General features: G+C 50.0%; 1 protein-coding gene across 16 annotated transcripts in view; it reads right to left on the bottom strand.

Annotated features, from left to right (window-relative positions):
• The window catches only part of PTPRT (protein tyrosine phosphatase receptor type T), a 1083381-nt gene that overhangs the window by 36160 nt on the left and 1035042 nt on the right, over nucleotides 1–12179 (bottom strand). For 9 of the 16 annotated variants that reach the window (XM_070472647.1, XM_070472645.1, XM_070472643.1 and 6 more), the window contains 5 exons: nucleotides 9623–9659; nucleotides 8243–8340; nucleotides 5884–5943; nucleotides 4834–4950; nucleotides 2126–2280 (listed from right to left, as the gene is read on the bottom strand). In XM_070472647.1, the coding sequence (XP_070328748.1) occupies nucleotides 2126–2280; nucleotides 4834–4950; nucleotides 5884–5943; nucleotides 8243–8340; nucleotides 9623–9659 (467 nt within the window). The remainder of the gene's footprint in view (nucleotides 1–2125; nucleotides 2281–4833; nucleotides 4951–5883; nucleotides 5944–8242; nucleotides 8341–9622; nucleotides 9660–12179) is intronic. The other 7 variants (XM_070472652.1, XM_070472651.1, XM_070472650.1 and 4 more) reach the window with 1 other exon arrangement.

Consider the following 12179-nt stretch of genomic DNA (forward strand, 5'->3'; position numbering starts at 1 on the left):
TTTTTTCACATATAACACTCCTTCCTACGGGATGCTTGGGAGGACTAACCAGTTTATTTTAGCTTCACATAGCAATTAAGCGCTTACTACCTGGGGTCAGACCCTTGGGATCAAACCCTGACTTGACCACTTACTAGCTGTGTGACCTTGAGTAAATGACTTAATCTCTCTGGGTTTCAATACCCTCATCCATAGAATGAGGCTGATAATAATAGCATTAATAGCACAATACATGTAAATTGCATGAAATTATGTTGATAAAGCACAATGTGTGCAAATTGCTTCGCCCTGTGCCTGGTTACAGAGCCATTTCTCATAAATGGTTGCTACTTCTAGTCAACAAATATCTATTGAGCACTGGATGCTGGGCTCAGGAGTGAGGATGTAAAGAAGAGTCAGACATGGTTCTCTCCCTGAAGGATTAGCAGTTTAGGGAGGGGACAGCATTGAGACGCAGAGAAGAGTACTATTTTTAAGTGCTCACTGTATATCTGGAATTCTCTTAGGTACATGATGTATCACTCAGTGAGTGTTAGTCGCTCAGTTGTGTCCTACTCTTTGTGACCCCATGGACTGTAGCCCACCAGGCTCCTCTGTCCGTGGAATTTTCCAGGCAAGTATACTGGAGTGGATAGCCATTTCCTTCTCCAGGGGATCTTCCCAACCCAGGGATCGAACCTAGGTCTCCTCCACTGCAGGCAGATTTTTTACCATCTGACCCACGAAGGAAACCCACATAGTATACATTGGCCAACCCATCTAATCTTCAGGACAGCCTTGGGACTGGGTACCACTCTGCTCAGGTGTGACGGGGTGAGTTGCTATGGAGACACAGACATGGGGCATCATGCAAGGAAGCCCTGATAAACACTTGCCACTGTCTCCCTTTCTTCCTTATGCCTGCTCTGGCTGCTCTCTGGGATATGGGGCTAGTTCAGGTGCCCACTTGTGTCCGACTCTTTGTGACCCCATGGACTGCAGCACACCAGGCTTTTCTGTCTGTCACCGTCTCCCGGATCTTGCTCAAACTCATGTCCATTGAGTCAATGATACCATCCAACCATTGAGGGTGAACATTTTACTGCCCTTGGATTGCCATGAGATGTAAAGCAGAGATATATGTGGAATCTTAGAGTCCAGAGGGTGATCAGTATGCCCTCCGAGTCCTCAATGGCCTCAACTGCAAAATGGGGTTTCTGATTCACACTCTGCTGTTGTGATGAAGGCACACGGACACGGCCTGAGAGAGGGGCTCTGAGACAGCCGTAGTCCGTGCTGTCTCTCCTTGATTTGGCTCAAGACCTTGAGTGACGTGGACACTGTCAGGGCGGAAATAACCTGCATGCAGTTAAGAGCATGCAGGGTCTGTAAAGATGGACTGGGTCTAAGGTCACACTGGAAAAGAGAGGCGCTGGGAGGGAGGGAGCGAGCATGCTGGCCTTCAGGTCCGGACATCCGCCCTCCTCTGACTCCGAATGCCCTTGACATGACACTGCACCTCCATCCAGGAGGATTCTAAGACGTGCCTGTCATTCCCAATGTGACTTTCTGGGTCACAGCTGAAAATATCCCTTTTCCATAATAAGGTAAAACCTGACACTGTCCATTTTCTCTCTATGAAGGATCCTGTAGGCCAGCAACTGATTTTTAAAATAACAGAAATGAAGAAAAGCATACTTCCAGGGGGCACCCCACCACCATACCAAGGAGCTGAGGGGGAGCATCTGGGAAAAATCATGTTTAATACCCTGGATCTGCCATTTCACACCTGCGCGACCTGAACAAAGCATCTGCCTTCTCAGTGCCTTGGTTTTCTCATCTGTAATATGGGAATGATAGCAATGGCCACCTCTCAAGGTTGGGTGAGAAGTAAATGAAGTGGTGTGGGTGAAGTGCATGTGGAGCAGATGCCAAGTCTGTGCCCTCGGGGCAAAAGCAACGATAACAACTGCTACTATTACTGTGGTTTAGACCTCAGGACCCTGGTCTCATCAGAAAGGGCTGGGCGGAGGAGACACAGGCAGGGTGCACTTAGAGCAAAGAACGAAGGCCACTGGACCACCCCCCTCACCGAGACAGCAGAGCGGCCGGGGCCTCCCTGCTTGGTGCGGGGCCCTTCACTTACCTGCAGTGGACCACTATGGGCCCGGCTTCCGGGGGGTTGAGGAACTTGACCTGGCGGACAAAGCCCAGGAGGCCGGTGGCGTAGCAGGGGACGCCGTGGTCGGGCCAGCTGGTGAAGTGGAAGAGCCGCAGCTCCCGGATCTCGTGGTAGCCTTTCTGAGGAGGGAAGGGGCCTCTGTTCCTCTAGCTGCTGCCCCACCCGCCCTGCCCAGCACCCACGCGAGCCCCGAGGCCACGAGCAGCCGCATCCAGCCTCCCTGCCGGCAGGGAGGACAAGGCCCTCAGAGGGCTAATAGGTGCTGCAGGAATTCCGCATCTGCCACATCCGGGAACTCGGGAAGTGCATATTGCAAAACTGATCGCTCCACTGCAGGACTTCTCAGAGCCTGAGCTGTGCTAACTACACGCTGAGTTCCCAGGGGTCTGATAACACCCACGCTGCTTGCCCACGGGACCCTCTTTTGCTAAATGCTTTATGGACCTTATATGCAGCAGCACAGATTCAGAAAAATGGTAGCCTTTGACTCCAAGTTCAAGCTGTTTCCAGGGGAACATGAGGCCTTTCAGGGTCGGAGGGCTGGTGTTCCTCAGCTCTCCAGTCTTGTCAGCCACAGTCTCCGTGACTTTCAGTCAGAAAAGCAGACCTCCTTATGAATCAGATTCTTATTTGGGATGATAAAAGATGAAACAAAAGCAGCACTTCTCTGGCGGATGGGGACGTGGGGTCTCATGCTCCCAGCCTCCCCCTCCCTTCCCGCTCCAGGCTAAACGGTGGTTTTCAACTAGTCCACAGTCAAGTGCCCCCTAACCACCTTTCTCTACTTAGCAATCTCCTGCAGATATCAGAGGCGCTGAATAGGAAGGCTGCTTGATTGCTCATTTTTCCAGTTAAAAGATATTCAGGGCGGGTTATCTGTGCCCAGCCTTGTGTTAGGCACTAGGAAGGTGGAAATAAAACCACAGTCCCTGTCCCTGGAACAGAGCATGGTGTAATGGGGGAGACAGGCCCCGAAGTGGACCTTTAATTCCATTAAAGTACAGAAAGGAGTGTGTAAGCCCATTAGGGAGAGGAGAAATCAGAGAAGGCTTCCTGAAGGAAGGGGTGCCTGACCTGAGTCTTGAAACATATTAACAGTGAAAACATATAGCTGATGTTTATGAAGCATCAGCTATGTGCCTGTTACTCTTCTGATGACTTCAATGTATCCATTCATTTAATCCTCATATCATCATCTCTATTTTAGGGATGAGGAAAGTGGGGCTAAGCAAGGTTAAGGAACGAGTCCAAGGTCACACAACCAGTAAGCTGTAAAGTTACAATCTAAAGCCTGGTTGTCTGGCTCCACAGTCCATCCTCCTAATGTTATGATACACCGAGGCTTGAGTGATAACCACTGGAAGAGACAGAGGGATTCCGAGGCAAAGAAGCAGCCAGGGCAAAGGCTTGGGGACAAGACTTGGCCTAGTTCATGAACAGAATCACAAACAGCCCAGAGCAGCTCCAGAGGAGAGTGGAAGACAGGCAATGACAGGCAGCGGGGCCTAGGGAATGGGAAGCTGGGCGGGGAGCTTCCATCCTGGAAGGCTTTGTATTCCACTGTGAGACCTCCGTGCTTTATCCCAGAGGCACTGGGGAGCCATAGTCGGACCTCATCCCAGAGGCACTGGGGAGCCACGGGGAGGATCTCCAGGTGGTAACACAGAAGGGGAAGGGCATCAGAGATGGGCACTTGGGGAGGATCACGGCAGCTGCTACGTGGAGGATGGGTTTGGTTGGGTGGGTCGGGGGGCTGTGTAGAAGGCACGGATGCCCACCCGGATGCTCTTTCCTGGACCAGCGCACCCATCCCCAGCTCCCTTGACCTTGGCTGGGACAGCTCACAGTCACCCCTGCTTCACAGAGTTGCTCCCAGCTACACAGGAGCCATGCCCCTGGGGAGCAGGCCAAGGGCAGGTGACACTCAGTGACCAAGTGACTTGGTCAGTTTGCCCGGGACTGAGGGGTTTCCCAGGGTATGGGACCTTCAGTGCTAAAGCCAGGGTGGTCCTGGCGCAAACCAGGATGATGGTTTACCCTCGGGGACGTGCAGTGGGGTTGGGCTTAGTGTACAGTTCTCAAAGCACTGACGTCCCAGTGCTTTTGCAACCTCAGGCCTGTGGCCACTTGGATCATCAATATTGGTGTTTGGATAAAATGGCAACTATGGTTTTGACAACTAAAATAACTCCAGACACTGGTGGGACAGAGTTACCCCCAGTTGAGAAGCACAGGCCCAGAACATGTCAAGATTTTCTTTCCTCTCCAGACTCTGAATGCATCTTTCCCCCTGCCTGGGATAGTATTCCTACTGCTCTGCCCTTGGCTGGCTCTTTCTTGCCTTTCATTATCTGCTTAAATGCCTCCTCCTTCAGGAAGCCCTCTTTGATCGCCTCATCCTCCTGTGGATTTCTGTGTCCCCCCTTGGCATGTTTCCTCTGTGACTTTTATCACTGTATGTCCTTATTCTGTCCCTTAATCTAGTGAATTCCATTTGTCCTTCCTGCTAGGGGTGAAATCCTTTGGAGCAGGATCCACATCTATGCTGACTCCTGATCTTCCCCTGGTGCCCAGTACAGGATGGGGGCAGAGCAGTCCCTCGGTCACTGCGAGTCCTGAAACAAGCTGGCCGGTGTGGGGGGCAGGCTGTGCACAGCCGCAGGGCCGCTTACCTTCTGGACGGTGAAGGTGCGGATGACGTACTCCGCCAGGGGCTCTGTTTCGATCAGGGTGACCTTGATGTCTCCGTAGACCTCTGTGTCATCGGGCCAGTAGCGCACACACTTCACCTGCAGGAAAGGACAGGGACAGCACGAGTGAGCAGATAGCCAAGTATGAGTGGCCGTCTCATCTGGCCTTCCCGTCCTAATAACCTCCAGGGCGACCGCAGTGGACTTGCAGTCAAGGGGTTCCCAGCTGGCCAAGGGAAACTGTTAAGTTGCTCAGTTGTGTCCGACTCTTTGCGATCCCATGGACTGTAGCCCACCAGGCTCCTCTGTCCAATGGGATTTTCCAGGCAAGAATACTGGAGTTGGTTGCCAGGCCCTTCTCCAGGGGATCTTCCCGACCAGGGATCGAACCCAGGTCTCCTGCACTGCAGGCAGATTCCTTACCAACTGAACCACCAGGGAGTTCCTCCCAGCTGGCCAGGGAGGGCTGGGGAGGGGCAAAACCCACAGGGAGAGGCCGGCTCCCGGAGGAGCTGGAGCTGTGGGGAATAAATTGGGGTACCTTCCTCAGCAGAGTTCCTGGTACTTTTCAAACCCATGATCACACTAAGAGATCAACTAGATCTGGGTGAGGCCTCCCCATGGTACCGGTGAGCATCACACTCCAACTGGGAGGTTTGGTGACTCATCCAAGGTCACGTGGCCGGCTTTCTGCCGCTGGCAGAGTCCTCTTTCTGTGATAGGCTGGGGCAGCTGAGTAATATCAGCAGAGATGAGAATAAAAGGTGGGAAGCAGTGCAGAGGTGGAAGCGGACGTGGCTGGGAGAGGGACGCTAACATTAGGAGGCGGGGCTTGTGGGCCGGAAGGAGAAAGGCTCGTGGCTGGGCAGAGGAAGGAAGGTGCTGGGCTCTGAAGGAAGACGTTTGCCGCTGCTCTCTGCCCCGCGCGTGGGTGCAGACGCCGTAAACAAGCGAACCCCACACCTGACTGTGAGTCACATGCCGCGGGAGGAGAAAGAGATGGTTTGCCCCTTAAAAGAACAAAAGTATTACCATTCCAGGGGACGCCGCGCGGCCCAGAGTGGCATTTCCCACAGTGTGTCCCGCTGGGTGCTGATAGGTGTTAGGTAAAAAAAAAAAAAGAAAAGAAACAAAAACAAACAAAAACAGGTTTTGTGGTCAAATGAGTTTGGGAAATGCTGGATTAAACAAAGTTAAGTAGGCCGATTTTGCTACAGGACTGCTCAGCTAGTTGAATGTGCTAACGCTAACGTGCTTTGCAATTTTTCTTGAAAGGGGCGAAGAGTCCACAGCATTTCCCAAACGTATTTAACCATGGAACCCTCTGCTAGCTAAGCATCCTGCAGACTAGCAGCCCATGGAACCCACTTAGGGAAATGCTGGTTTAGTGCAACAGGGTGTGGAGGCAAGTGGATGCACTGTTTGTTCTAACTCTGTGTAGCTGTGTAGCTTCCAGGAAGTCCTGAGACCTCTCTGAATCGGCTTCCTGTGATGAACAGTGGCTAATGCTGTCTAATGGCTTTCTCCCCCTCGAGCCCTGCTGACTAAGTCTTCTACGAATGCTTTACACAGATTACTTTAATGACTGGTCACCATACTCTGATGAAGTAGATATTACTATTGGCCCTATTTGTTTTACAGATGAGGAATCAGAAGCAGAGGGAACCTAAGAAAATTGCTCAGGGTTAACTGTCAGTAAGGGGTGGGGGGGAGCCAGGATGCAAAGCCAGGCTGTCTGAATAATGACCAGGAACATCGTCTCGGACAACTGCTGGGAGGATAAAGTGAAATAATGCACATCCAGTGTCTGGCAGAGAACTTGGCTCCTTCTCGGAACTATGAAGAGATGGCTCTCCAGTCCCTTCCCCCAATCAAATCAGACTCATAATCAAGGGAATCTGTCTCCAGTGGGGACATCTGTCGAACAGGCTAGAACGTGCCTCCGAGTTCTTAAATCCTGGGCCGGCTGTGTGGTCCACAGTAGCTGCTCCTTGGGCCAGACCCTGGGGAGCAGTCTTGCGCATGACCTCCAGAATGAGAGTCCAGAGTCCAGAGACAGTGGCTGGGTTCTGTCTGAATGACCTCACAGCGATTTCTCTGCCCCTCGGGTCTGTTCCCTCATCTGTAAAACTGGGCAACGTACTCAGTAAGAGTGGGCTCAAGGACAGAGTCTCCTCTGGCCCTAAACTCCTATTAGGCCATGAGCTGTCCACAGCCTTGAACTATGACTGACAGCCCAGATCCTCCCCCTGCCCATTGTCTGGGAGGCTGGGACTCCTTTAATTTTACTGGATTATCTCGTTCTTTCCAAAACAAAAACTTACCTGCGCACTCTTTAGTTAGCGCCTGTGATAAGTAAAGAGCCCTTCTTAATTCTAGTGTCTGTGAACCCTGCCTTGAAACTCAGCAGCCCACCCACAGCACACAAGCCACAGTTTATCAAGTAGGTGAAAGCGAGTTGGCAAGAGCAGTCCCATTTTTAAGCCCTAGGAGTCGCTAAGTAGCACAGAGGAGAGAGTCAAGATGAACACAGTGAGAGACCAAGGTCTGGACCCTGAAGAATGTCAAAGCTTCGAGGAACAGAGGGTCAGATGCTGCTGAGAGACGGCGTACCATGGGGAGAGAGACATGGCTGTTGGATGTGTCGACATGAAGGATGCTGGGGAAACTGACTGATGCTGGGATGGAGGGAACAGCTGCTGGAGTGGGTGGAAGAGAACAGAAGTGAAGAAGCAGAACCTGTGTGTGGGTCTTCAGAGTTGGGAGAAAAGTAGTGACAAGAGGAAGCAGTTTTGTTTGCTTGTTTTCCATTTTTAAGGGGGGGAGGTACTCAGAGTGTCTGTATGCTGAGGAGAATGATCTAGCAATGGGAAAGAATTACTTTCCAAGTGAGAGGGGGAAGGATGAGAAATTTTTGAGCGGAATCTGTGATTCAGGGCACTAGGATTGCCTTTGAAAGGGCAAGAGTCATTTCTTCTATCATATGAGACTGGGCCATAAGAATGAGCCAATAGTCTACCACTGAAGGTCAACAGAAACAGCCGGGCCTTATGGCCCAGCCCGATCATAGAGGGGAAGAATGAGAAGATGGTTGGAGACACGAGTTGAATGCAGCTTTGCAGTGTGAAGATGAGAGTTCACATCTGATGGCTGTGATTTCCTCAGTCTACGAGATGACGGCATCAGCAGAGCGTGAGGGTGGAGAAAGGGGTGGGGGGTGGGTTTGAAGGGTAGAGACCTTCGTTCCTCGAGTGGGAACAGGAGGGAGGATTTCTCCCCGTCGGGGCCACAAGGGTGAAATGTGGAACGAGAGGCGCTTGGGACAGACAGATGCTGGGCCGTGGCTCGTCAGCCAGCATCCTCTATCCAGGCACCTGCGGGAGGGGCTTACCCTGCCCACTTCCACGAGGTTTGTGACCATGACGATGCTGGCTGAGTTCTCCTGCCAGATCATCCTCCAGAAGTCCTTCACGGTCTCCTGCATGGGACCTGCCAACAGAGAACGGGACAGGGTCAAAGGCTGAAACTGCTAGGAAACAGGCAAGAGGCTTGTCCCTCGCGGCTGGTCAGTGAAGGCTCCGGACGGGTGAATAACAGTGAGGTCAGCCTTCCCTGTCGGACACCCAAGTGGCTGAGACTGGGGCATGAGAAGAGCCACGCTCCAACGTGTAGGGTCTGCATGCCTGCAGCTTCTCCTCTTCATTGTCCTCCTGCTCAGACTCCTCCCAGAGGCTCCACTTTCCCACCAACCCACCATCTTGTATTTGGGGTAAATAACATAGCTTAAGGGAATTTTCAAAAATTGGGCTCTAGATCCTCAGTGAAAGCTGGGAAGGAAATTGACATGAGGGTGGGGAGAGAGGGCAGAGGAGCCGCCGGGAGTCAGATGCTGAGAACACAAATAGAAGAGGCCCAATTCTCAGCTTGACAAATGCATTTGCCTGGAGCCTGGGCAGAAAGCAGGGCAAAAAAGAAAAAAAAATGGGAAATAGGATCTGAGAGTCCAAAGCAATTTCCTTGGAAATTTCTCTTTTAATGTCCTGGGCCTTCATTGTTTTTAAAATTACAGGAGTAATAGATCCTTTTGATACAAAATTTGGAAGGCCATTTCTCTATATAAATACATATCTATGTATTCACTATAAGAAGCATTATATCTACTACAGGCATTTCTCCATGCCCTTAAAAATTCTTACCATGAAAATTTTCATAATTTTCCATAATATAGAAGTATCATGCTTTAACCAATCTAACATTTGTTGGGCACTGAAGATTTTTCACTTGTTTCCCTAGTAGATACCACTGTGAAAGGTAGGTATCTTTATATATGTCATTGCCCACATATATAATCACACACAGGATCTCCTCCCAGAACAGTTTGAGAGGGAGAGTCATTTTTAGATCTTCTGATAACACCCTAGTAAGTTGCTTTCTAGGAGAGTTGGCCTCCTGTCTCTTCTAGGTGCACATCCGTCGAGGAGATAAGGCACCGTCAGCTCCAGTTGGGTATTGATGGCATGTGCCTGAGGCCAGTGCTTTTGGTCCAGGGCCCATCTCTCTTGACCATTTCCCAGTGACACCTCCCTCCTTTCTCCCTTACATCCCTCCCCTGCTTCCATTGCTGAACCTGTCACCTCCTTCCCTCCCAAACAAACAAGCGGACAACCTAAAGACCTCTGGAGCCTCTCCAGCCCTGCTCCTATGTAACGTCTTGGCTGGTGGAAGCTTATTCCACTCCCCCCTGTAAGGCAAGGGCCCTTTCGGCTCTTACCTTGAGTTGCGATGTAGTGCCGAGGTCGATGGTACCCCTGAATGAGAAGAGAAAAGCACAGTGAAGGGCCTCCAGTCTAAGCTTGCAAATGGTACAGTACTAATAATTATCCTTTCCCAGGCTTGGTTTCCTTATAAACAAAATGAGGCTAGCATTAGACATTTCCCAGACAAGTGGCTAAGATTATATAAGCTAATGCATATAAAATGCTGAGTCAGTCGCTAAATGTTAGCTGTTCTTATGGCTCCTTGTGAGGGGCCCCAAACAGGCTTGCCTTGGAGCCATGAACTGGGAACCAAGATTGGATGAGCATCAGTTGTGGCCAGGCACACCCAGAAAGAGGTGGAGAAGGAATTTTCAGGTTTCTGTGAGACATCACCCACCACTAAGCCTTTCCTGAGCCATGATTACATGCAGAACACTGTGCAAGGCCCCAAAGGGCACCAGAGAGAAAACAACAATTGCGTTGTTGACTCCTTGCATTAGTAACAATTAGAAAAAGAAAACTGGGAAGGCTGCCACACTGCCTCTCTGCCACATGGCTGGGCTTGGAACGGAAGTTCCTTTCACTGGAGAGGGCCCCAGGTGGGTGTGACCCAGAGACTGATAAAGTCATTTTCTAGTTCAGAGACATTTTCCTGTACATTTCAGGGTCTTCAGTAGACCCTGCTGGGCTCTGATGTGGGGTTACTCTGGTGCCTCATCAGCCTAATCACTGGGGAGAGGTTGAAGATGACTTTCTCTTCTGTCTGGGCCTGGACTACATGGAGGGTCCCCTTTCTTGTTACAAAGAGGAAATGTATCGTATTGGGCAGAAGTTCAAATTTTAGAGACAGATCTGTATTTAATACATGACAATGAATGTAATCAGTAATAACTGAATGGCTAAATGAGTAAGCAAATGAATGAATGGGTACGTCTAAAAGATATAGATAGATGCCAAATATGGAGCCTGTTGGTGGAAAGGGTGTTGGAAAGTCCTGAAATTTCACTTTTAATCTCAGGAGAAAACAAGTCATAAAGTTTAATGAACAAATAAACTGTCAGTCCCAACCCAAGGCCAATGTCATGGCTACAATGGTTGGATGAACCACCAGGAATCAATCCGCCCACCTGGACTCTTTGTATGAGCGGTCCTATCTTCTTTGGAGAGTTTTCAGCTTCTTGGGGACAAACACTGCCTCCTAAGTTTTAAAAACTTGTCTGTGGAGCCTCGTACAGTGTGAAACCCAGAGTGATGCCCAATAAACAAGCTCTTGAGAGAGACCAACCAGGATGGCAGCATATAATTATTAGAGAAATGCAAATCAGTACCTCACACCAGTCAGAATGGTCTACACTTAAAAAAGTCTACAAGTAACACATGATAGAGAGGGTGTGGAGAAAAGGGAAGAGTCCCACATTGCTGATGTAAACTGGAGCAAGCCCTGTGGAGAACAGTATGGAGGTTCCTCAAACAGCTAAAAATAGAGTTGCCATGTGACACAGTAATCCCACACCTGGACATATGTCCAGACAAAGCTATAATTCAAAGAGATACATGTAGCCTGTGTTCATAACAGCGCTATTTACAATAGCCAAGACATGGAAACGATGTGTGTGGACAGATGAATGGATAAAGAAAATGTGGGTAGATTTAGACAATGGAATACCCCTCAGCCATAAAAAAGAACAAAATAATGCCATGTGCAGCAACTTTGATGAATCTAGGGATTATCATACTAAGTGAAGTAAGTCAGTGAAAGTTGCTCAGTCTTGTCTGATTCTTTGCGACCCCATGGACTAAACAGTCCATGGAATTCTCCAGGCCAGAATACTGGAGTGGGTAGCCGTACCCTTCTCCAGGGGATCTTCCCAACCCAGGGATTGAACCCAGGTCTCCCTCATTGCAGGCGGATTCTGTACCAGCTGAGCCACAAAGGATGCCCAAAGTCAGTCAGAGAAAGACAAATACTATATGATGTCACGTGTGTGGAATCTGAAATAGATACACAGCAACGTATCTACAAAACAGAAAGAGACTCACAGACCTAGAGAACAGACTTGTAGTTGCCAAGAGCGAGAGGGGGTGGGGGAAGGATGGACTGGGAGCTTGGGATTAGCAGATGCAGACTTTTATTTATGTATACAGAAACAACAAGGTCCTACTGTATAGGAGGAACTAGCAGTAAAGAATCTGCCTGCCCGTGCAGGAGATGCAAGAGATGCGGGTTTCATCCCTGGGTCAGGAAGATCCCCTGGAGTAGGAGATGGCACCCCACTCCACTGTTCTTGGCTGGAAAATTCCACGGGCAGAGGCACCTGGCGGGCTACAGTCCATGGGGCCACAGAGAGGGGGACACTGAGCACACATACACACCTGTTAGCCAGGGAACTACATTCAATATCCTGTGATAAACCCCAAGGGAAAATAACATGAAAAAGAACATAAGGAGCTGTATAACTGAGTCACTGTGCTGGACGGCAGACATGCACACCAACACAGTGAAGCAACTGTAAGATAAAGTTTTTAAAAAGAAAGAAAAGCAGCAGAGCATGGTGGTCATGCGCTCAGACT

Source organism: Odocoileus virginianus, chromosome 9 (genome assembly GCF_023699985.2).
Source record: "Odocoileus virginianus isolate 20LAN1187 ecotype Illinois chromosome 9, Ovbor_1.2, whole genome shotgun sequence".
In the NCBI taxonomy this organism is placed as follows: domain Eukaryota; kingdom Metazoa; phylum Chordata; class Mammalia; order Artiodactyla; family Cervidae; genus Odocoileus; species Odocoileus virginianus.